The 24,627-nt window shown below is 36.6% G+C and overlaps 2 protein-coding genes across 2 annotated transcripts in view; one reads left to right on the forward strand and one right to left on the reverse strand.

Annotated features, from left to right (window-relative positions):
- Nucleotides 1–24,627, forward strand: part of ZNF804B (zinc finger protein 804B) — a 514,063-nt gene that overhangs the window by 23,975 nt on the left and 465,461 nt on the right. The gene's annotated exons all lie outside the window — the stretch shown is intronic.
- TEX47 (testis expressed 47) lies at nucleotides 4,711–6,786 on the reverse strand. Its single transcript, XM_019443251.2, has 2 exons — nucleotides 6,631–6,786; nucleotides 4,711–5,992 (listed from the first exon to the last, which is right to left on the reverse strand). The coding sequence occupies exon 2, from the start codon at nucleotides 5,798–5,800 to the stop codon at nucleotides 5,039–5,041; it is 762 nt and encodes a 253-aa protein (XP_019298796.1). The 5' UTR covers nucleotides 5,801–5,992; nucleotides 6,631–6,786; the 3' UTR covers nucleotides 4,711–5,038.

Genomic DNA, 24,627 nt, shown 5'->3' on the forward strand with positions numbered 1-24,627 from the left:
TTGCTTTCAAAAAGTAAAGTCTGGTATAAACTGAGTCTAGTATAAACAAGAGAGAGAGAGACAGAAAGAAGGTGAGACATGAGTGAGAGATTTCCCCTGGGAGGTCATTACACTAGAATGCATTTTGGTAAAATGTAAATATGTTCAATATTCAGACATTTATTTCTCCGTAAATCAAGGCTTTGCATTTAATGCACTGTTTTAGAAACAGGATCTTTAAAAATGGTTAGTATTTTAGAGAGAGTTTAGAAATATGAAGTGTATGAATAAAATGGAATCATATTTATACTTTAATAATAACTTAAGAAAATTTAGGTAATAAATATTAGCTTTCTCAAGCATGTATCTCTCAAAGAACAGGTAAGTGTGGCTACTGAAACAAGGCCTCGAAGAACATAAAGAAAACAGCTTTAAAATATGAAATAAAGGTTATATACCTTACTAGTAGCTTGCTCAGATGCTTCAACAGGAAGGAGTATTTTTATTTTTAATCCAATGAATTGGAATGAGTTCCTATTCTTGGCTCAGTGAATAGTAACATATAAATACAAAAGTTCCACTGAATCACTTCCAGAAGGTATTCTTAGTCCAAGTTTACAATGAGGGTTTCTCGGGTTTGCCAGGCTTCACAGAGGAAATATAATTTGATCAATAAGCAGAATTTTGCTAAGAGAAGTAAAGAAAGAAGATAAAGACAGAGAGGTGGAATATTGGGAATCCAAGCTTTGCAGATCATGATAGAATTTTGCATTTTATCCTGGAGGTGAAATGGAAGTCATTGAAGAATTTTGATTGGAGGAATGACATTTATTGAATGCTTACTACATGCACAATTATTATACCATTATTTCATGCAACATACCCCTAATCAATCTTATAATGTAGGTACTGTTATCACACTCATTTTATAGGTGAGGAGTCTGAGGTGTTGAAAGGTGAAGCAGCAAATTACAGCGCTTCAAGTTCTGGAGCTAGTTCAACACAGCAATTTGATACCAGAGGTGGCTCTCTTAAATTTGTGCTATGCTTCTTTTAACATTGATGGAAATATTATATGGACTAACAAGAGAAAGAGGAGGAAGAGGAGACTGGAGTGAGGGAGATCCCAAAGGAGAGCCCAAAGACAAGGCCAGACACTAGAAATACTTTCTGTGGAAAGAGGGTGGGTGGGGCTTGCACTGATTGGCTGTCACTGATGAAAAGGAGGAAGGGTAATTAGGCTGAAGTTCAAGTTTCTGACTTGGCAACTGTGTGGAGAGTTGTCCATTTTATAGCAACAGAGAGTGCAGCTGGGGGAGGGAAATCAAAGGAAGTGTGGTGGCAGGGAAGGATGCATTCCATCTAGAGCTTATGGAGATAGAGACGCCTGTGGAAAGGCAGTGGGACATCTGGAGAAGGCAGTATGTGAGTGAGGGCTGGAGCACAGGAAGGGTAATGTGCAGCAGTGAAGAGACCACTCAGAATTAAATCCAGACCCCCTAAACTAACTGTGACCACAGCTAATTATGTAAATTAGTGAAGTGGAAATAGGACACTGTGTTATCAATTCTTGCTTTCACTGCGTGCAAACGCTTCATGTCTTTGGGTCTCAGAATCTTTATCTGCCAAACAAGTAGAGTAGAGCAGACATTTGAAAATTGCCTTTGAGGGTTCCCTTTATATTTTCTGAACAACTATGTGCTGTTTATTGCTTAAATCCCATCAGCAGGTAATCTGGAAATTTACATAATTGGCCACAAGGGGGAGAACTCTAATTCTATATTAAGTCATTTTCTCCACTATGAAATAATCTCAGAGTTGGTGATGGGCTGTCTCATTTCTACTTCCTCATGGAAGTTGGGGGAATTCTGAATTGAATTGTGGGAATAACTGAGTTGAAATGTGGTTTTGTGTCACTAAAGTTACGATAAAGTCCCTGAATGTAAAAATCTATTTGTATCAAACAATAATTCTCCATGAAGGAATCCAGATGCCTCTTTAATTAAAATGAAGACAGTAAAAATTTTAAATTCACCCTGGGAGGATTTTTCCTTCCAAATAACATTATTTTAGTTAACCTTCATGAAAACTATAACCTTCCCGAAAGCCCTTGGTTACTCTGAAACGAACATAAGAGCATTGGCATGTCTGTTTACTGTAAAGATATCCATATCAAAATAAAAGAATTAGAATGGCACAGGCCACACCAGTTTAAATGTCACATGCTTATTGAATATATATATGTATATACACACACATATATATAGTATGTCCTATGTTCGTTGTTATAAGAGCATTGAATGCTACATGCTCAGTATTAAGATACTCATTTTCTGTTTCGGTTAACTTCTTTCTGTACTCTAGTTTTATGGAAAATTTTACTGTAATGAAACCATAACTCTCATTGGACTGAGAATTACCTTATGAGTTGTCCTAAAGTTTAATAAGTCACATTTTTTTACTTGGTCAAATTAAATTACATTCATAAGGTCTGAATATTTCAGCATTTTATCAAATATACCCAAACATATAGTACATGGGTGTCTTCCTTTTAAAGACGTGATATCAGTGAGCTATATAGGAATCTCAATAATGCAACAGTTACTGAAAACATATTTGTGTTCTCCCTTATAGACAGTGTCACGTTCTTTTAATAGGTTTCATGATAGCAGATTTCCTTTGAGAGTGAGTGCAATATTTAAAAAAAAAGTTTTTATGAATGAAGACTGAATATTAAGGTCACCAGTCAAGTTGGAGTATATGTTATTTGGGAATCAAAAAACTAGAGGTAGCTAAACTATTTACACTCCCTTTGATTTATAAACCTTCTTAATTCATCTGTCACTTAAAAGTCACTAAATGTTTTCAGCAGTGATGTTGTGACAGAAATAAGTTATAAGCCCTCCTGATGTGGCTATTACTAGGATGGATAACTTTCATTCGAATAAATTCATTCTGGTGTGCTCACTAAAAAAGATAAATAAGTATATAAGTAATTTATTTAACTTGCTTTGTGCTTATTTTCCAGTTACTTTCATGATTGACACTTTAAATCCTTTAAATGTAAAATAACAGTATACTAAGTAAATTAATAGTATTACCACTGAGATAGTTTCTATAACTTCCTCTAAAAATGACTCAGATTTTTAATGTCTTTGTCTTAATAAATTAATTTTCGCTTGATATTTTTCATATCAGAAAGTATTATTGACCAATAAAAGTGAAATACGTAACTTTATTTGTAAACTGCTCTTCTATTCACTTTAAACTTTAAACAAGTACTCTTCCCAAACAAGCATAATTTACCTTGCTGAAGGAATTCTGCCTGATCCAATGAACATTTAGGGCTCATTTTCTCCTTCCTGTTTCTGCTTATTCTCTGTTCTCATCTGCCCTCCCCAACCTCTCCTCACATCCACAAGCCTAGACCACGGCTTACTTCTTTACCAAGTTTTTTCTCTATGTTTTTGTTTTTGTTTGTTTGTTTTGTTTTGTTTTGGCCTGGAGAACATTTACTTCTGTCTCCACTCATTTTGTTGCTGAACACTTGCTCTCAATGAGTGGATGCTTGGGTCTTTTTCACATTTCAAAGAGTAAGTAGCACATTGCTGACAAATATTAGGTGTTTAATATTTACTAAACTGATAAAATGCTTGTATGTTATTAATCTTTCTTAACCAGAAGAATTACTTCACATTTTATCTAGAATGTACCCTTTCAGTTACTAAATTTAAATGAACAGAACTTCGAGTTCGGCTAACGGTGAAAAATGCCATTCTGTGTCTAAATCTATATTACAGAATTTAAAAATAGAAAGTCTTTCCTGAATTTTGATTCTTATATGGAACAAGTGATGACAAATTATCTGCATATGACAAATCTGAGGTGTATTTGGAGATTGCTCTTTTTCCCTTGAAGAGGCTGAAGATCAAATAATAAAAAAGTGAAATGATGCAACCATATTTCTTCTACTAAATCCAAAGCCTGTTTCATGAGACATTGAAATAATTTTGGATAGATATCACTGAAGTTGTCAAGATATTGATGTTAATTGTTTAAACAAACTACAAAATTTTAAATATTCAAAAAAGCATTAATCCTGGGTGAGGGAAGGGAGAGAGCAACTTAAAATAGGTCATATAGAAACTACATATCATTAATTGCCTTATAGGACATAAATTGGAAAAAAAATCATTTGTGTATCTTATGTGGAATCATAAGTGTTTTGCAAGTGGGCAAGAATCATGCATTCTGTGCACCCTGCCATATCCCTAACATCTGGCAAATGTCTGTCACATGAAGGGTGTTCAAAAAATGATTTTGCATGAAAGATGCCTTCTGACAATGTATTTTCTGGTTGTTTCAAAAAGCTACTGTGTTCTTCAGTTTTTGTTGTTGTTCAGCTTTGTAATGGCCTCAATATTCTTGATTAGACAATTCAGAATATGTGAACTTTGGAACTATTTTCAAAGTTTAGACTTTGTTTTCTGAGTTCAGTAATAATATAGAGATTATTCCTTTAAGGCTTTTACTACTAACTAAAATAATGATCATATCATATCATACCATATTTACTTTTACACATACTTTCCTCTAAATGTACGTTGCAAGCAACTCAATGATGGTATTTCCCCCCTAAATTTTATATTCCAAGAACAAAATTGTTTTTCCTGAAATTTGATTCTGGGTGGTGCAGCTTCTCATTGACTGTTGAAAGAATGAATGAGAATATGAATCTGAATGTATCCTTTATTGTCTATACTTCTTTTTAAAAAATTGTCATTTCATCAAGATGATGTTAAATTTTGAGCAATCCTTAACTTATTAAACCCCATCCACTTATTAAAACAATGTGTTGAACTTGCTATCAGAATAAATGTATATTTTCAAGTTTAGCTCAACATACTCTGTAAAGATTCATGTATTACCTTTGTGTATATTGTGGCGTATGGTCCTTTCTTTTTTAAAGAGAAGAGTCCCCTCAGAAGTGTTTTCTTTTTATTTAAGTAGCATCAATTCCTTGAGAGATTGGACCACATTAACCACATCTCTCTCAATCCTAGAAATGGGAAGGAGCAGGCCATACCACCTCAGAATCCAAAGTGATATGTATGGGTTTATTATACATGTTTAGGAAAGCTTCTGGATCCATGAATTCTTCAGATTTGTACAAGTACTTTATTATTTGTTCTGGGATGAGCAATTCAGGTGCTAGTTGGTGCAAGTTATCCCCTGGTCCTTTAGCACTCACTTTCACAGTCTTTAAAAGGTGAATTGCCAGTTTGTGAGTCTGGGTGAGAAACTCGGTGATGACCTCTTCTAGGGACTGTGTCTGTGTGACATCATCGAGATACATGACTGGAGCTTTTATTTCTGATACATGCCATTGCATGAAGAGTCTTGTCGGGATGTTATGGGACACAACTATAATTTTCATCCCTTGGATAAAAAATTCTGTATCATTCTTTTTCTGGTCAAGATGATCTAAAAGAATTTGGTAAAGCATATCACTGGAGGACTCAAGGATATGCAGAATAGAAGTAGGATAGATGAGCAAAAACCCTGTCACTGCTTCTCCTATGTGAAGTTTTAAAGTTGACTGAAGCACTTGTTCATAGTAGTCAGCAATATTTTTTTTTTCTGTGTTTGCTGTTATCTTGGCCACAAGAAACATCCTATGAAGAAGGAATTTCTTGAGCTGTAGTCTTTGCTTCTCTTCCTGAAGATGCAAGTAATTGCCACGTGGAACTTGGGGCATTAGAACAGATTCCATTGGAAAAGTCCTTTTGCTGGTCTTTTGGGCATGGCCTGAGAAGGACATGATGGGTCTTATTCTTCTAGATGGTTCCAGTTTTTAGCTTATCACAATGTTTACATTATCAGGATACCTCTTCAGTGATGAATTTTTTTTTTTATTTCTTCTGACCAAACAAATAAACAAATAAAGTTTCCCCTATTTGTAAATGCTAATGTATAGCAAAATCCCTTCCCAGTGTTATCAACAATACTGTCTCTGAAATAAAACAGAATGTTAAAACAAGATTCAAATTATATATATATTTTTTAAGTTTATAATGAAATAACTAACATTCACATTGTAGGGAAAAACCCTCTAATACACTGAGGAGTGGGGAGAAGAAAGAACCTACTTTAGAGTAAGTTAAACTCTGTTTTTGTTTGCATTACTATTTTCTCCTTCAATTTATAGTGCATTTTTTCTCAGCCCCCATTCTTGAATCACACATACATACACACACATGAATACACACATACATATACACAAGCTGCTGACAGTCACTGACCATAGCATCGGCATCACATTAAAATTTCATATATGTAATGATAATTATAGATTGTCCTTAATTTTTCAAATTTTTAAAAAGTGGTATTTTATGGTAATTTCCCAATTTCTTCTATAAATTTAACTGGTCAGTGAAATTTAAAAAAATCTGGGAAATTCTTAAACCTTAATTTCTTAATCTTTACTCAATATACTAAAAGTTAATACTATTGCTTGTATAATAACAGTAAATTTTTGAAGTAGTTTTGATTTTTTTTTACTCTAAAAAACATCAGAAATGGCTCTTTTTCCTTCTTTTTGTTGTTGTTGTTGTGGATATCAAATAATAACTTGTGTTACTTTTAACTTACTCTTCTCCCAAATCTCTTTTTCTTCCCTCCAGGTCATCTTAACATTTCTTTCCTTTTTCAAGTGCTTCTTGCTTTTACTTGCCCCCGAGGTCCTACTTGTCCTCCATCACTTTTCTAACTGCCAGTGTCTTGGGTGCTCCCAGCTGTTCGTATGTTCTATTCTCGTTTCCATGGTGCTTTAGTGAGTCAGGACGTCAGTGGTGTTAAAGGGCCAGAGCACACTGGCAAGTACCATTTCTTAATTTAATGATGTTATCTCAACAGACACCTCAACATCACAGTGAGGAAATGAGGGCTTCTTTTCTGGAAATGGCTTATTCTTAGCCAGGTGCCTATGGTAGTCAGACAGATGGCAGACCTGAACATCTTCCTAGACATATTCTTGTCTTTTCTTTTCACTTTTTGTTGACAATTTCTGGAAGAGAAAACTAAAGCATGGAGTAGTTATATACTTTGCACACAATTCAAACATGCTTTAAAGCAACCTCCCTACTCTATTTATGCACTAATTAAGTAAGAACGCATGTCGGATTCTGTATAATGGTGACTGCTTTAAGAAAAGTCTTCTATAAGGTATTAATGTAGTGTAAATTTGTTAGTTTTTATAATAAAAAAATAATAATACCATATCTTAAAACTGTATTCATTGGGGCTTTAACCATAATTTTAAAACAAGGTTAGAAAACACCCTTATTCAATTTTTAAAAAGCAAACCTTAGAGTATTTTTCCCCCTAAGGTTTCTGTTATCCAAACTTACGATCTGTTTTTAATGACATACAGTAATAAGAGGTGACTTCATAATTCTTTAATTGTGTGGTACATAAAAACTAATTCTTTACAGGGTCCATTTCATTGCTTCCTGAAATGATACAGTCTTTCCCAAGGCACATGGGAAACTTGTCACTGTTCACTCCAGGGCTTGTTTTCAGGCTCATCATTCCTACTACTTTGTAGAATGTGATTGTGTTCACCACAACCTCCTTTATGGCCTTCTCTCCTCCCTTGGTTTCTATGACTCTGGACCTGCCTGAATTTCTTGCCAAATCTCTGTTTGTGGGGTTGCTCAGTTCCTTCTCAAACTCAGCTCTGGGAAAAGCTGAGGCTCTGTGTTCATCCGTGCCCAAGTAGCTTAGCACCATCTTTTGTGAGGGCAGATGAGTGGTCCTCAATGTCATTCTTGCCTCCAAATTTAATGATCGACATTGCTGATTGACCATGGAGCCTTTCCTGCTCAGTCCAGCCATGGACTTGGACTCCTTCTCAATATAAGTTTCAAGGCAGATACAGTTAGTTTGTTGGGGTTGAGAAAGAAGAAAACAATGGAATTTCCATTGCAGTAATTTTTCTGTACAGAGAACTCCTAAATTGTAATCCTATTTACAACTCTTATCTTTGGATGTAGTGCTAACCTTTTAGACTTAAAATGCCAACATTTTTTATTATTATTCTCTGGATATTTCCTTTTACAAATATATGTGTCTCAGTTTACAATTTTCTCTCATCTCCAAGGCCAACATCCTAGATCTTATCTCTTCATGTTTCCTAAAAATTATCCCCCAACTCTATTCTGTTATTAAGTCTGTTTACTTTTTACTTTGAAATGTATCATAGGTTGTTGATTTCTCTGTAATCCTTGCTCTTTATTTGGATTTTAATAAGAATCTCCCACCCTCAGTATTTTCCACCTCACCTATTCAGCTAAGAACATGAAACTCTAAGACCTCATGACACATCTGCTTCCTAAAGCTCAGGAACTACTTTTTTTTTTTTTTTAATAAAGTCTTTCCTGTTTACTTCCCTCCATAGAATGCTAGGAGAGGGCAATTCTATACATTTCTAAGTTTTGTGTGGTTCAACAGAACACATTTAGAATCAGTAGTTTTTACCACCAGAGATAATAAATAGCTTGGCATATATTTTCCCAATGTATTTTTCCATTTCTTGATGCATGTTTAGTTGCTGGGTTGTTGCTTGCACATTTTAGTTTCATTGTCACATCACAGTTAAAGGCAACTTACTTTGTTTTCTTGCCTTTCATCAATCATACTCTTAAGTGTCAAGAGTAAAGTTTTGAGAAGATAGGAATAGAAGCAACACACAGTGTGGGCAATTTTGTATGGGCTGGTTGTATGTAATTATACTTGATAATTGTACAAGCTCTGTGTGACGGACACTTGGCATTTGAATTCTCAGATGCCGCAGTAATTGTGTTCCATCGATTAAAGGCCAGTTATTTATCTTCAGGTGGCAAGTCAAGCAGAAGAGCTCCTCTGTCTGTCCAATGGGATAAGACATTGGTGTTTGTTTTCCCAGAGTGGTCTGTTAGAATAGATATCTAAGTTCAAACAACCGACAAGTAGCAGAACCTGAATGGAAACTGATAATGCTGAGGAGTCCTCTTTCAGATTTTCTACTATCCACTCTTATTATCCAGCCCATCTCACAGAAGTACACAGCGTGTATTTGTTACTCATGTCAAGCATGCACATTAATATTTACTATATACTTTATGCTCTGGTTTTATTTTCTAGAACCACGTGTTTCTGAAAAACAGACTCCCAGGATCCTTTATCTTTGTGAGACAGAAAGAAAGGATTAGAACAATTAAATACCACTAATTGATTATTTACCATGTGTCCTACACTAGATGCTTTTACACATATTAAGTAATTCAGTCTTCACTACAACCCTATAAGGCAGATAGAAATTTAGCCCACAATTATAGAAGATGAAACTAAAGCATGGGCTATTTAAGTGCTTTACACACAATTCACACATGCTCTCAGCAACCTCCCTGTTCTGTCTACCTAAGCTAAAGAGCAGGAAAATTATTCCCTCTCAGTATCCACGCTCACAGGACCATTCTTTGCTTCTCTATGATGTGACAGTTTTTCTAGAAATGAAGGCTACCTTGTGGTTTGGATAAATGAGATTGAAAACTCTTACCTCATACCTGTAATTCAACAAAATTGATTTACTGTCTTTAATCCCTCATTTATCCCAGGTTTATCTACACGTTTTGTGTGCCAGGTAACATCATGGGCATTGTAAGAAACACAAACATGGAAAACACCTGGTCCCTAATTTTAGGAGTTTAGAGTCCGGTAAGAGGTGTTGAGATCATGAATGACCATTGGGCAGGGGAAGACATAATATATACGGTGTGAATGATGTTCAGTGCTTTAGAAGCACTGAGGTAGAAAGGGTGCCTCTGGTTTTCTGGAAAGCTTAATGAATGAGCTTCTATTGGGCATGGCCTTCCCAGGGGGACAGAGCTGGAAAGTGGCTTTGTGAATGTTTCTGGAATTCATTTCTTTCTAATGGGAGGATGTGCATTGACTGACTTGCTTCTTTTCTCTCTGGAATACCAGATCCCACTTTAAACTTTCACCAGTGCTCATATACTAGAGAAACAGAAAACTCTAAATGATTGCCACTAACGTTTTCTGTGTTTTCATATATCTAAATGATTAGCATGAAAATTCATGTTCTAAATAAATGGCTAACAACTGGGGTAGAGCCTTTCACTAAGATCACATGTGTAAACTATTAAGTAGACAATAAAACCCCCACTTGATTTAGCAGAGCAAAAAAGATGTTATCAAATCATGAGAAATTTGAAGATTTATATATAAAAAAAGAAAACTAGATTACCTTCTTCAGCATTGCTTCTCTTTGTCAAAAACATTATGGAGTAGTGTTTGGTAATTATTTATCACGGAGAGCACAGGCTAAAAATACTTTGTTATTCAATTCAAACATTTAGCATATATCTACTCTATGTAGAAAAATGCACCAGACGTTGTGGAGATGTTCTTGTAAGTCAGATGTTGTATCTACATGTGAAAGAGTCATTTCTATGAGTAGATCTTAAAGTCTACACAATTACGCTTAGTACAGGACTGGCAAGGAGAAATATAATAAGGACATAAACAACAAACACAGAAAGCAAAAAAAATGCTGGAACAATTAAACCTGACTTGAAGAACTAGTATTTAAGTTGGACATGAAAAATGATATGATTTATGTGGGGGGTCGGAGTGGGGTAGGGAAGAGATGGGGATTAAGGAAGATACAGAACAGACTCTATAAGCAAGAAGTATAAAGAGGACATATATTATAGAGCTGGGAAATGTGGCACTTCGGTAAGAAAATGACAGTGGTATTGTGTAACTAGAGTGTAGTTCTCAAGCTATAGAATCTGCAGGTTTGTTAAATTGTAGATTCCTGGTCTCTAACCCTAAAAAGTCAGAGTTAGTACACTTGAAGTGTGGTCCAAAAATTTGCCTTTTTGACAAAAATTCTTCCAGTGTTTCCATTTAAGGAAGAATGGCCTGGCTTGTGGTGATTTAAACACTGGCCGTCTATTAGAATCATCTGGTGGAGAATTAAAGAAGAAGCCAGCTCCTGATTTGTATTTAATTAGTGTGAAAAGGAACTCGAGCATGTGTGTTTGTGAGAGCCTCTCCAGGTGATTCTAAGTATAGCCCCGAGTGAAACGGCTGGTCTAGGTTGGAGGGTGAATGGAAGGGAGACATGAAAAGGAGAAAAAAGAAGTTGCAACTCTTTTGCAGAGGACTTGGATGCCACACTCAGAGGTATGAATTTTACTCTGTGGGTGGTAGGGAATCACTGGGACTTTTTGAGTGCCTATAATCATAACTGTGTTTTAGAAAGTTGCTTGTGAAGTGCAGAGGAATTAGAGATGGGAAATAGTGGAGGCAGCCAGAATACTTTTAAGAATTCTGCAGCTGGCGAATGAGTGCTCTCCTCTTCTGATAGTCAAAGAGTAAATTGGTTTAACTCTTCTCAAAAGTAATATAGTAATATGGATCGTGAGCTTAAAATTTTCATACTCTAATGCCTCTTTTGGGTACATATCATGAATAAAATTATTGACAAACATTTTAATATTTGCAGCGATGGTTATTGTAGGAATTTAGAGAGAATTTCGAAAAATTGAATGCATATATTAATTATGCAATACTGTGATGCCCTGAAATAATTTTTGAAGAATATTTTAAATGCACAGAAAACAGTTACTCTCAAAGTAAATAATATAATATGCTAAGTTGCATATAACATGTGATCCCCATTTTATTTTAAAAAAGACAACACAGAGAGAAATCTAACCAAATGTTAAAAATGGTGGAATTTGATGGCGATATTTGTTTTGCATTTAAAAACTTTCTCTAAGAATGTCTACATTACTATTCTATTAAAAAAATAACATTAAAAAACCCAATAGGCTGTGGTACTGGTTTGGTCCAAGGTAATACTGTGTTGCTCTGTTTGTGGACTGGGATAGTCTAGTTTGAGGGGCTGCTGATGGGTAGAAGCTGTACAAGGGAAGATTCTGGACCAAGTGGAACAAGAAGGATCAGCACTCAGGATGTCTGGGCTTACTGATTGGCAGTCAGAATGGGAAAACACAGAGATAGAAGATGGAGTTTTTATCAAGACACAGTCCAGGAGCTTCAGTTTAGAAACACCTTGCATAAAGTGAGATCCTCTTTGTATGAGTAGCCTAAAGCCTAGCACTGGGAGAAAGGTGGGTCTTTAAAGATTTTGGCAGTTGCTTAGAATGAGGACTGTATGAAAATCATCACCAAAGTAGACATGACTTGGCCAATTGGATGTGGGGGTGAGCTATGGAAATATTTAAAGAGGGTTCATGAATGTGAAGGTCAGTAGCTGGGAAGACTTATTTTTAAAATACAGATGGAGGATAAAGGAGAAAGCCCAGATTTGGGAAGAAAAATAATTTGTAACTATTATGTTGAAGTGGACTTTCCATAAGAACATCCAGGTAGAAATGCAATTAGGAGCCCAGAGACCTAGAAACGTCAGCATCATGATGCAAATTTGATCATCATCTGCACTCAGGGAAAAGTTGAAACCATGGGCACCAATGTACTTGTGAAGTAATGACAGGAAAGGAAGAAGATGGAGAAAAAACCATATGAAACACTTAATTTTAAGAAGTGGGCAAATGAGAGCCAGTGAAAGATGCAACAGAACAGAAGAGGTACATGGGAAACTAAGGAAACAGGGCCATGAAGGTCAATTAAGGAGAGACGTTTAAAAGTGAGTGATAGTGGTAAAATTCTAAAGAGAGGTAAAAAAACTTGAGGACTGAAGTGACTTTCTAGTATTGGCAATTGCAAGTGTCATAGAGACTTAAAAAAAAATCAATAAAATGAGAGGGAAGCCAGGTTACAGTTGTTGACTTGAGTCAATATAGAATAACTGGTCAAAGAGTAGTCTACTCCTCCCAAACATTTGGCAGTAAGAAGAATGAAAGCACTCTGGTAGTAAATTACAGAGGAAGAAGATTGTAGGGTAATTATCCTACAGTGATCCTAGGTTTTTCTCTATTAAAAACTAGCATACTGCATACTGTTCTTTTTTTTTTTTTTTTTTAACTGCCATTGTGCCCAGCCAGGAAGGTGGAGTCTGAAAATCGAATGCTATATTGTAAGCTTTGAAAATATTGTTAGATCGTCAGCTTTAAACAGAGATTTTGGAGACCATAAATAACCCTGAACTCTGTATTGTATTTATTCTTCCTCCTTTATCAAATTTATGTTCTGCAAACAGAAGAGCCCCAAAGATATACAAATTACTAACATTTGGTGCACGTTGTGTCAGTGATCTAAACACAAGTCTTAACTTAGTTTTTCATGCCTTTAAAAACTTTGAGTTCTAATAACAAAGTTGCCTTCCACATAGAAAAGTCATTATGCTTGGAGTAGTATCTTTGTAATTTCAGCGCAAGTATCTACTTTGGTTCACATCATCTGTTATGCTAAAACACATCATCAATAAGCTAATATCTATTTTAGTGCTTGCTTTTGGTTTAATTTTGATCAATGTGCTGTGCAGAATGGAGAAAATGGAACTGAAAGAAGTTTAGAGTTGGAAGGAAACTTAGCATCACTGACATAGCATATTCCTTTTTCAGTTAAGGAAAACATGGCACAAAGACGCCAATTGATATTACTGCCATCAAGTAGCTTACCTTATATCAAGGTTGACAAAAACAACACGCATGAAATACGGAAGCAGTGAGATGATACTTCTTACTAGATTACTTTTCAGGAAATACGATAGATATTTCAATAAGTAGAGTTGTGCTATGGCTCTTCCAAAAAGGTACAGGAATCTGAATTTTGTGGTGTTCAGGAAGGAGTTGGGCAATATTTTTACACAGAGAAGTAATCTGAAGGGTGCCACACTTAATGGTTTTAATGTGTATTTAGGATATTTGGGGAGGGAAAATCCTAGAGTCAGAAATGCCTACTAAAATATTGTTATGTCCCATACATGTAATGAAGATTCAGGCTAGAATTTAAAATGTTGGAAAGTATTTCTGTTTACATGAAGAGTAATGTTAATATTCCAAGTCTAAGTAACTACATAATTTTTAATTTATGTATCCAGAGCAGCAGTAGGTAAAAAAAACATAGTGAAATATTTTTAAAGATTAGCTATGTCCTAGGTATCCAAACAGATTTTCCTTTATTTATCCATATCTTTATGATCCTGCAACCTTTCCAGCCTACACTAAATTTAAAGCCCTTTTGCCCATCCTAATTCAGGGAAATTTCATACTTTTCCAGAAGCTACACCCACCAACCTTAGTAGTTGTGGATGTTTGACAGCCTCATGAGAGACTATGCACCATTGTTTTAATATATGTAATCATAAGGTACAGTCACTTTTTTGTGAAGTGAGTTATAGAAAATGAACATATACTTGGGTAATTACTTCATTTGGGAGGACAAATTCACAGGCTCTACCGTGGCATCACAGTGGGGAAGTGTAGGCATCTGGTGCTCCATCATCATTCTTCAGCACTGGCATCTGCTAGAGATGCATGAATGCCTTTCTGGTCCATGCCTCATCTGTCACCCTAGTTCTTTGTCTCTATGACAGGCACCGCTCAGCTACATATGTGCCACCATTGACCCCATGGAAAAACTTTTTCGGTATGAATACTTATTCCAGGAGAGTCCCTAGACAAAGCTGTCTTGTACTCTCTGCCTTTGTGCGCTGAAACATGGATAATCATTTTGTCCCTCTGTTAGCCTTGAGAAGTTCTAAGCATCACATTTGATAAGATTATGGCTGAACCAAGAAGGTCTTAATTTCTAACCCAATGATCTAGTTAATAGAAACAATTATGATTTCTCTGTGAATATTTTATATTGACACACAACTTTTCACTTTTCTTGGGCTGAGCCATTTCTACTATTTATGTGTTATATACTCAGAAAAATTCACTATTAATAGAAGATGAATAAAAGCATACTGATAAAGGCCAAATTCTCCGGCACCAGTAATCTTCATTGTCAAAAAGTAATGTCATTTGGATCAGTCACTTCTTAGAACTTTTAGCCAAACAACTTGAGTATTGATTGCTATAATTGTTTTTGTTTATGATTATAATTTTTCATTAAGGACAGTCTGACTTTGAGAGAGGCCACACTTTTTTGATTACGGTTTTCTGGGAAGGATAACTTTGTTTTTATCATAAACAGAGCTGAAAGTATAACATAACTTTCATATCTGGAAATTTTAGGGAACCTTTTTACAAGGTACAGAAATATCCTAGCCTTTTCATTGCTTGATGGGTTAAATCTCCAGTCTACTTCACAAAATATTGTACTTAGCTACCATGGACCTGTATTTAAGATCTATCTCGTGTGTGTGTGTGTGTGTGTGCATGTGTGTGTTTGCGTGTGTGCCTTTTCAATGATAAGACAGTGCAGCAGTAAAAAGAAAGCATACTTTTAAGCTTCGGCTCTTGATTAAAGTCTATTTTGGACCCAGGCTCACCGGGTTGTGGGAAGTGATGTTTAATGAATTTCCAGAGGTGGAGGCCAGCAGTGTGACTTGTGTTCAGTAACACATTTTTGGTTGTTAGAAATTTGCTTCCAGTGATGTATTTGAGAACCAGACTAGTCTTACATGTTTTATAAGGTCATTCTCCAGGACCTGTGCCTCATAAAAACAGGGAAATTCTTCTTGGTCATGATATTATTATATTGGAATCAAGTGCAGCTCTCTGGCCTAGTGCACATCCTTTTTGCCTTCAACTAGCTCTTTTCTTTGTGAACTAAGAATTAAAAAATCAGTAGTTTTTTTTTGACTGAAGATAACTTTACACTTACAACCTATACTTTGAAAAAGCTCATCTTGGGTGCCTGGGTGGCTCAGTCATTAAGCATCTGACTTTGGCTTAGGTCATGATCTCACGGTTGGTGAGCTTGAGCCCCGCATTGGGCAAAACACAAGCCCTGGTTTGATGAGCTTGCTTCTCTCCTTCTCTCTCCTTCTCTCTCCTTCTCTTTTTCTCTCTCTCTGCCCCTCATGGGGTTCTCTCTCTCTCTCTGCCCCTTGTTCACTTGTGCCCTTCCTCTCTCTCTCAAAAAATAAATAAAAAGCTAATCTTAAAATCTTTTCAGGGAAAACTAAAGCATAGTCATGCTCTGCAACATTAAAAAAATATTATTAGGTTGTGATTGGTCTTTTCTGTTTGACTTATTAATGTGTTTTAAGTGGCATCATTTTACTATTATATTTTACAGTTAAGCCACTTTAATATAATGAAATATAAAGGTGGGCAATGAAAAGAACAAAAGGAAGTTTATGTTATGAAAACGAAAATTAAGAAGAGATTTCTTTTTTTTTTTTATTTTTCTATTTTTTATTATATGAAATTTACTGTCAAATTGGTTTCCATACAACACCCAGTGCTCATCCCAAAAGGTGCCCTCCTCAATACCCATCACCCACCCTGCCCTCCCTCCCACCCCCCATCAACCCTCAGTTTGTTCTCAGTTTTTAACAGTCTCTTATGCTTTGGCTCTCTCCCACTCTAACCTCTTTTTTTTTTTTTTTCCTTCCCCTCCCCCATGGGTTTCTGTTATGTTTCTCAGGATCCACATAAGAGTGAAACCATATGGTATCTGTCTTTCTCTGTATGGCTTATTTCACTTAGCATCACACTCTCCAGTTCCATCCATGTTGCTACAAAAGGCCATATTTCATTTTTTCTCATTGCCACGTAGTATTCCATTGTGTATATAAACCACAATTTCTTTATCCATTCATCAGTTGATGGACATTTAGGCTCTTTCCATATTTTGGCTATTGTTGAGAGTGCCGCTATAAACATTGGGGTACAGGTGCCCCTATGCATCAGTACTCCTGTATCCCTTGGATAAATTCCTAGCAGTGCTATTGCTGGGTCATAGGGTAGGTCTATTTTTAATTTTCTGAGGAACCTCCACACTGCTTTCCAGAGCGGCTGCACCAATTTGCATTCCCACCAACAGTGCAAGAGGGTTCCCATTTCTCCACATCCTCTCCAGCATCTATAGTCTCCTGATTTCTTCATTTTGGCCACTCTGACTGGCGTGAGGTGATATCTGAGTGTGGTTTTGATTTGTATTTCCCTGATGAGGAGCGACGTTGAACATCTTTTCATGTGCCTGTTGGCCATCCGGATGTCTTCTTTAGAGAAGTGTCTATTCATGTTTTCTGCCCATTTCTTCACGGGGTTATTTGTTTTTCGGGTGTGGAGTTTGATGAGCTCTTTATAGATTTTGGATACTAGCCCTTTGTCCGATGTGTCATTTGCAAATATCTTTTGCCATTCCGTTGGTTTCCTTTTAGTTTTGTTGGTTGTTTCCTTTGCTGTGCAGAAGCTTTTTATCTTCATAAGGTCCCAGTAATTCACTTTTGCTTTTAATTCCCTTGCCTTTGGGGATGTGCCGAGTAAGAGATTGCTACGGCTGAGGTCAGAGAGGTCTTTTCCTGCTTTCTCCTCTAAGGTTTTGATGGTTTCCTGTCTCACATTCAGGTCCTTTATCCATTTTGAGTTTATTTTTGTGAATGGTGTGAGAAAGTGGTCTAGTTTCAACCTTCTGCATGTTGCTGTCCAGTTCTCCCAGCACCATTTGTTAAAGAGACTGTCTTTTTTCCATTGGATGTTCTTTCCTGCTTTGTCAAAGATTAGTTGGCCATACGTTTGTGGGTCTAGTTCTGGGGTTTCTATTCTATTCCATTGGTCTATGTGTCTGTTTTTATGCCAATACCATGCTGTCTTGATGATGACAGCTTTGTAGTAGAGGCTAAAGTCTGGGATTGTGATGCCTCCTGCTTTGGTCTTCTTCAAAATTACTTTGGCTATTCGGGGCCTTTTGTGGTTCCATATGAATTTTAGGATTGCTTGTTCTAGTTTCGAGAAGAATGCTGGTGCAATTTTGATTGGGATTGCATTGAATGTGTAGATAGCTTTGGGTAGTATTGACATTTTGACAATATTTATTCTTCCAATCCATGAGCAGGGAATGTCTTTCCATTTCTTTATATCTTCTTCAATTACCTGCATAAGCTTTCTATAGTTTTCAGCATACAGATCTTTTACATCTTGGGTTAGATTTATTCCTAGGTATTTTATGCTTCTTGGTGCAATTGTGAATGGGATCAGTTTCTTCATTTGTCTTTCTGTTGCTTCATTGTTAGTGTATAAGAATGCAACTGATTTCTGCACATTGATTTTGTATCCTGCAACTTTGCTGAATTCATGTATCAGTTCTAGCAGACTTTTGGTGGAGTCTATCGGATTTTCCATGTATAATATCATGTCATCTGCAAAAAGCGAAAGCTTGACTTCATCTTTGCCAATTTTGATGCCTTTGATTTCCTTTTGTTGTCTGATTGCTGATGCTAGAACTTCCAGCACTATGTTAAACAACAGCGGTGAGAGTGGACATCCCTGTCGTGTTCCTGATCTCAGGGAAAAAGCTCTCAGTTTTTCCCCGTTGAGGATGATGTTAGCTGTGGGCTTTTCATAAATGGCCTTTATGATCTTTAAGTATGTTCCTTCTATCCCGACTTTCTCAAGGGTTTTTATTAAGAAAGGGTGCTGGATTTTGTCAAAGGCCTTTTCTGCATCGATTGACAGGATCATATGGTTCTTATCTTTTTTTTTGTTAATGTGATGTATCACGTTGATTGATTTGCGAATGTTGAACCAGCCCTGCATCCCAGGAATGAATCCCACTTGATCATGGTGAATAATTCTTTTTATATGCTGTTGAATTCGATTTGCTAGTATCTTATTAAGAATTTTTGCATCCATATTCATCAGGGATATTGGCCTGTAGTTCTCTTTTTTTACTGGGTCTCTGTCTGGTTTAGGAATCAAAGTAATACTGGCTTCATAGAATGAGTCTGGAAGTTTTCCTTCCCTTTCTATTTCTTGGAATAGCTTGAGAAGGATAGGTATTATCTCTGCTTTAAACGTCTGGTAGAACTCCCCTGGGAAGCCATCTGGTCCTGGACTCTTATTTGTTGGGAGATTTTTGATAACCGATTCAATTTCTTCGCTGGTTATGGGTCTGTTCAAGCTTTCTATTTCCTCCTGATTGAGTTTTGGAAGCGTGTGGGTGTTTAGAAATTTGTCCATTTCTTCCAGGTTGTCCAATTTGCTGGCATATAATTTTTCATAGTATTCCCTGATAATTGTTTGTATCTCTGAGGGATTGGTTGTAATCATTCCATTTTCATTCATGATTTTATCTATTTGGGTCATCTCCCTTTTCTTTTTGAGAAGCCTGGCTAGAGGTTTGTCAATTTTGTTTATTTTTTCAAAAAACCAACTCTTGGTTTCGTTGATCTGCTCTACAGTTTTTTTAGATTCTATATTGTTTATTTCTGCTCTGATCTTTATGATTTCTCTTCTTCTGCTGGGTTTAGGCTGCCTTTGCTGTTCTGCTTCTATTTCCTTTAGGTGTGCTGTTAGATTTTGTATTTGGGATTTTTCTTGTTTCTTGAGATAGGCCTGGATTGCAATGTATTTTCCTCTCAGGACTGCCTTCGCTGCATCCCAAAGCGTTTGGATTGTTGTATTTTCATTTTCGTTTGTTTCCATATATGTTTTAATTTCTTCTCTAATTGCCTGGTTGACCCACTCATTCGTTAGTAGGGTGTTCTTTAACCTCCATGCTTTTGGAGGTTTTCCAGACTTTTTCCTGTGGTTGATTTCAAGCTTCATAGCTTTGTGGTCTGAAAGTATGCATGGTATAATTTCAATTGTTGTAAACTTATGAAGGGCTGTTTTGTGACCCAGTATATGATCTATCTTGGAGAATGTTCCATGTGCACTCGAGAAGAAAGTATATTCTGTTGCTTTGGGATGCAGAGTTCTAAATATATCTGTCAAGTCCATCTGATCCAATGTATCATTCAGGGCCCTTGTTTCTTTATTGACTGTGTGTCTAGATGATCTATCCATTTCTGTAAGTGGGGTGTTAAAGTCCCCTGCAATGACCACATTCTTATCAATAAGGTTGCTTATGTTTATGAGTAATTGTTTTATATATCTGGGGGCTCGGGTATTTGGCGCATAGACATTTATAATAGTTAGCTCTTCCTGGTGGATAGACCCTGTGATTATTATATAATGCCCTTCTTCATCTCTTGTTACAGCCTTTAATTTAAAGTCTAGTTTGTCTGATAGAAGTATGGCTACTCCAGCTTTCTTTTGGCTTCCAGGAGCATGATAAATAGTTCTCCATCCCCTCACTCTCAATCTAAAGGTGTCCTCAGGTCTAAAATGAGTCTCTTGTAGACAGCAAATAGATGGGTCTTGTTTTTTTATCCATTCTGATACCCTATGTCTTTTAGTTGGCGCATTTAATCCATTTACATTCAGTGTTATTATAGAAAGATATGGGTTTAGAGTCATTGTGATGTCTGTATGTTTTATGCTTGTAGTGATGTCTCTGGTACTTTGTCTCACAGGATCCCCCTTAGGATCTCTTGTAGGGCTGGTTTCGTGGTGACAAATTCCAAGAAGAGATTTCTGTTGGCAAGGTGATGGTAAAGTGGAATACAATTCAACTCTACCATACCGGGAGCTAGATTAAATCTTGAATGCTTTGTGTTATATGAGTAGAAAAGAATAATCCCTCTGAATACTTCATAACATCTGAGATGATTGAGTGTTGCTGCAAAAGTATCTGAGAAATGCATTCAGTGTGTCTGAAGCCAGCATCTATTTATCTTAAATTAATCATTTTTCTGAGTAGGTAGATCATAATCCCGGTGCTGGAGGCTGGTGTCTTTTTATTCATGGCGCAGTTAAAACTGGAGCTCTCTTAGATTGGTGGGCTATACAGTATGAAGGATCTCCAGCTGTAACTCTTTTGTAGGGTGATGGACTGCTTTTTCGGTTTTTCAGCATTATTTTGGGATTGGAAATCAGTAAATGTTTTGTTTTTTTTTTTAAACCCTTGACCACAATTAATTCTCTTTTACCTTCCTGCTCTGGGCATGGTATAAGCAAGGTGTTCTAAATATAAGGCAACATTTTTATTTTTCTCATTCACTATTAAATTTTCTAGTCCACAGAGTTCCCGTAACTCAAGTGAAAAAGGCTCTACTAAGTCACTAAAACTCTCTCGGTGTCAGGACCCCACTGTCAAGGCAAGCCACAGGATGAAGGGCAGTGTGACAGCTCTGGCGCCACTGACCCCATGTGCCCATATGATACCACATCACAGACCGAACCAATGAGTTTCCACTTAAATACACTCTCTTTCTTCCAAAAGGTAGGCTGGAGAAGTTGTCTGGTCTTTTAAAAAATAAGTACATATGTATGTATTTTAAAAGTAGAACTTATTTCCTAGGTTTTATCGGTGTTATATTATCAACTTTCCTGGGATAGAAGGTAGGGTAGCAAGAAGACGAGGTCTGTGTGTCCCCAAAATGAACAGTTTCCCAGTGATTTAGCCTTCTTTTCACTCCTGCTTTATGTCTCCAAGATATATGTGAATACATACACAGTTGTCAGGAGAAAGACTTTAGATGTCGTGACCGCTAGCTGTGAGAGAGAAACAAAATTCAATGAAATGTGTAATATCAGTAGAAACTGTAGTCCTAATGGAAAGAATAATCTAAAAAAAAAAATCAGAACTGAATGAAATGGTTGAACATGTTGGATTTAATTTAGTGATCTAGTTAGCAGGATGAAAGTTAATCTAACTTAAAACTTAGGTATGGATCTGAATACATTTGGAATATAGGCTATGTGACTTTCAAAGGTTTTGTTTTTGTTTTTTGTTTTTGAGTGAAATGATGCTTTCTCATTTATTTTATTTTATTTTATCTTTTTAAATAGAAAATTTATTGTTTAATTGGTTTCCATACAACATCCAGTGCTCATCCTCAGAGCCCAGAGCCCATCACCCATTCCCCCCAACCCTTCAACCCTCATTTTGTTCTCAGTTTTTAACAGTCTCTTATGTTTTGGTTCCCTCCCTCTCTAACCTTTCTTTGTTTCTTTCTTTTTTTTTTTTTTCTTCCCCTCCCCCATGGTCTTCTGGTAAGTTTCTCAGGATCCACATAAGAGTGAAAACATATGGTATCTGTCTTTCTCTGTATGACTTATTTCACTTAGCATAACAGTCTCCAGTTCCATCCACGTTGCTACAAAAGGCCATATTTCATTCTTTCTCATTGCCACGTAGTACTCCATTGTGTATATAAACCACAATTTCTTTATCCATTCATCCGTTGATGGACATTTAGGCTCTTTCCATAATTTGGCTATTGTTGAGAGTGCTGCTATAAACATTGGGGTACAAGTGCCCCTATGCATCAGTACTCCTGTATCCCTTGGGTAAATTCCTAGCAGTGCTATTGCTGGGTCATAGGGTAGATCTATTTTTAATTTTCTGAGGAACCTCCACACTGTTTTCCAGAGCGGCTACACCAATTTGCATTCCCACCAACAGTGCAAGAGGGTTCCCATTTCTCCACATCCTCTCCAGCATCTATAGTCTCCTGATTTCTTCATTTTGGCCACTCTGACTGGCGTGAGGTGATATCTGAGTGTGGTTTTGATTTGTATTTCCCTGATGAGGAGTGACGTTGAGCATCTTTTCATGTGCCTGTTGGCCATCCGGATGTCTTCTTCAGAGAAGTGTCTATTCATGTTTTCTGCCCATTTCTTCACGGGGTTATTTGTTTTTCGGGTGTGGAGTTTGATGAGCTCTTTATAGATTTTGGATACTAGCCCTTTGTCCGATATGTCATTTGCAAATATCTTTTGCCATTCCGTTGGTTTCCTTTTAGTTTTGTTGGTTGTTTCCTTTGCTGTGCAGAAGCTTTTTATCTTCATAAGGTCCCAGTAGTTCATTTTTGCTTTTAATTCCCTTGCCTTTGGGGATGTGTCAAGTAAGAAATTGCTGCAGCTGAGGTCAGAGAGGTCTTTTCCTGCTTTCTCCTCTAGGGTTTTGATGGTTTCCTGTCTCACATTCAGGTCCTTTATCCATTTTGAGTTTATTTTTGTGAATGGTGTGAGAAAGTGGTCTAGTTTCAACCTTCTGCATGTTGCTGTCCAGTTCTCCCAGCACCATTTGTTAAAGAGACTGTCTTTTTTTCCTTTGGATGTTCTTTCTTGCTTTGTCAAAGATGAGTTGGCCATATGTTTGTGGGTCTAGTTCTGGGATTTCTATTCTATTCCATTGGTCTATGTGTCTGTTTTTGTGCCAATACAATGCTGTCTTGATGATGACAGCTTTGTAGTAGAGGCTATAGTCTGGGATTGTGATGCCTCGTGCTTTGGTCTTCTTCTTCAAAATTACTTTGGCTATTCGGGGCCTTTTGTGGTTCCATATGAATTTTAGGATTGCTTGTTCTAGTTTCGAGAAGAATGCTGGTGCAATTTTGATTGGGATTGCATTGAATGTGTAGATACCCCTGGGTAGTATTGACATTTTGACAATATTTATTCTTCCAATCCATGAGCATGGAATGTTTTTCCATTTATTTATATCTTCTTCAATTTCCTTCATAAGCTTTCTATAGTTTTCAGCATACAGATCTTTTACATCTTTGGTTAGATTTATTCCTAGGTATTTTATGCTTCTTGGTGCAATTGTGAATGGGATCAGTTTCTTTATTTGTCTTTCTGTTGCTTCATTATTAGTGTATAAGAATGCAACTGATTTCTGTACATTGATTTTGTATCCTGCAACTTTACTAAATTCATGTATCAGTTCTAGCAGACTTTTGGTGGAGTCTATCGGATTTTCCATGTATAATATCATGTCATCTGCAAAAAGTGAAAGCTTGACTTCATCTTTGCCAATTTTGATGCCTTTGATTTCCTTTTGTTGTCTGATTGCTGGTGCTAGAACTTCCAACACTATGTTAAACAACAGCGGTGAGAGTGGACATCCCTGTCGTGTTCCTGATCTCAGGGAAAAAGCTCTCAGTTTTTCCCCATTGATGATGATGTTAGCTGTGGGCTTTTCATAAATGGCTTTTATGATCTTTAAGTATGTTCCTTCTATCCCGACTTTCTCGAGGGTTTTTATTAAGAAAGGGTGCTGAATTTGGTCAAAGGCCTTTTCTGCATCGATTGACAGGATCATATGGTTCTTATCTTTTCTTTTATTAATGTGATGTATCATGTTGATTGATTTGCGAATGTTGAACCAGCCCTGCATCCCAGGAATGAATCCCACTTGATCATGGTGAACAATTCTTTTTATATGCTGTTGAATTCGATTTGCTATTATCTTATTGAGAATTTTTGCATCCATATTCATCAGGGATATTGGCCTGTAGTTCTCTTTTTTTTACTGGGTCTCTGTCTGGTTTAGGAATCAAAGTAATACTGGCTTCATAGAATGAGTCTGGAAGTTTTCCTTCCCTTTCTATTTCTTGGAATAGCTTCAGAAAGATAGGTATTATCTCTGCTTTAAACGTCTGGTAGAACTCCCCTGGGAAGCTATCTGGTCCTGGACTCTTATTTAGTGGGAGACTTTTGATGACTGATTCAATTTCTTCGCTGGTTATGGGTCCGTTCGAGCTTTCTATTTCCTCCTGATTGAGTTTTGGAAGCGTGTGGGTGTTTAGGAATTTGTCCATTTCTTCCAGGTTGTCCAGTTAGTTGGCATATAATTTTTCAT

This window comes from Panthera pardus, unplaced genomic scaffold, assembly GCF_024362965.1.
Source record: "Panthera pardus isolate Hobbes unplaced genomic scaffold, ASM2436296v1 HiC_scaffold_8, whole genome shotgun sequence".
In the NCBI taxonomy this organism is placed as follows: domain Eukaryota; kingdom Metazoa; phylum Chordata; class Mammalia; order Carnivora; family Felidae; genus Panthera; species Panthera pardus.

Excerpts from the sequence above, each read along its gene's own strand:
- TEX47 (XM_019443251.2), bottom strand. The coding sequence starts at position 5,800 with ATGTCCTTCTCAGGCCATGCCCAAAAGACCAGCAAAAGGACTTTTCCA.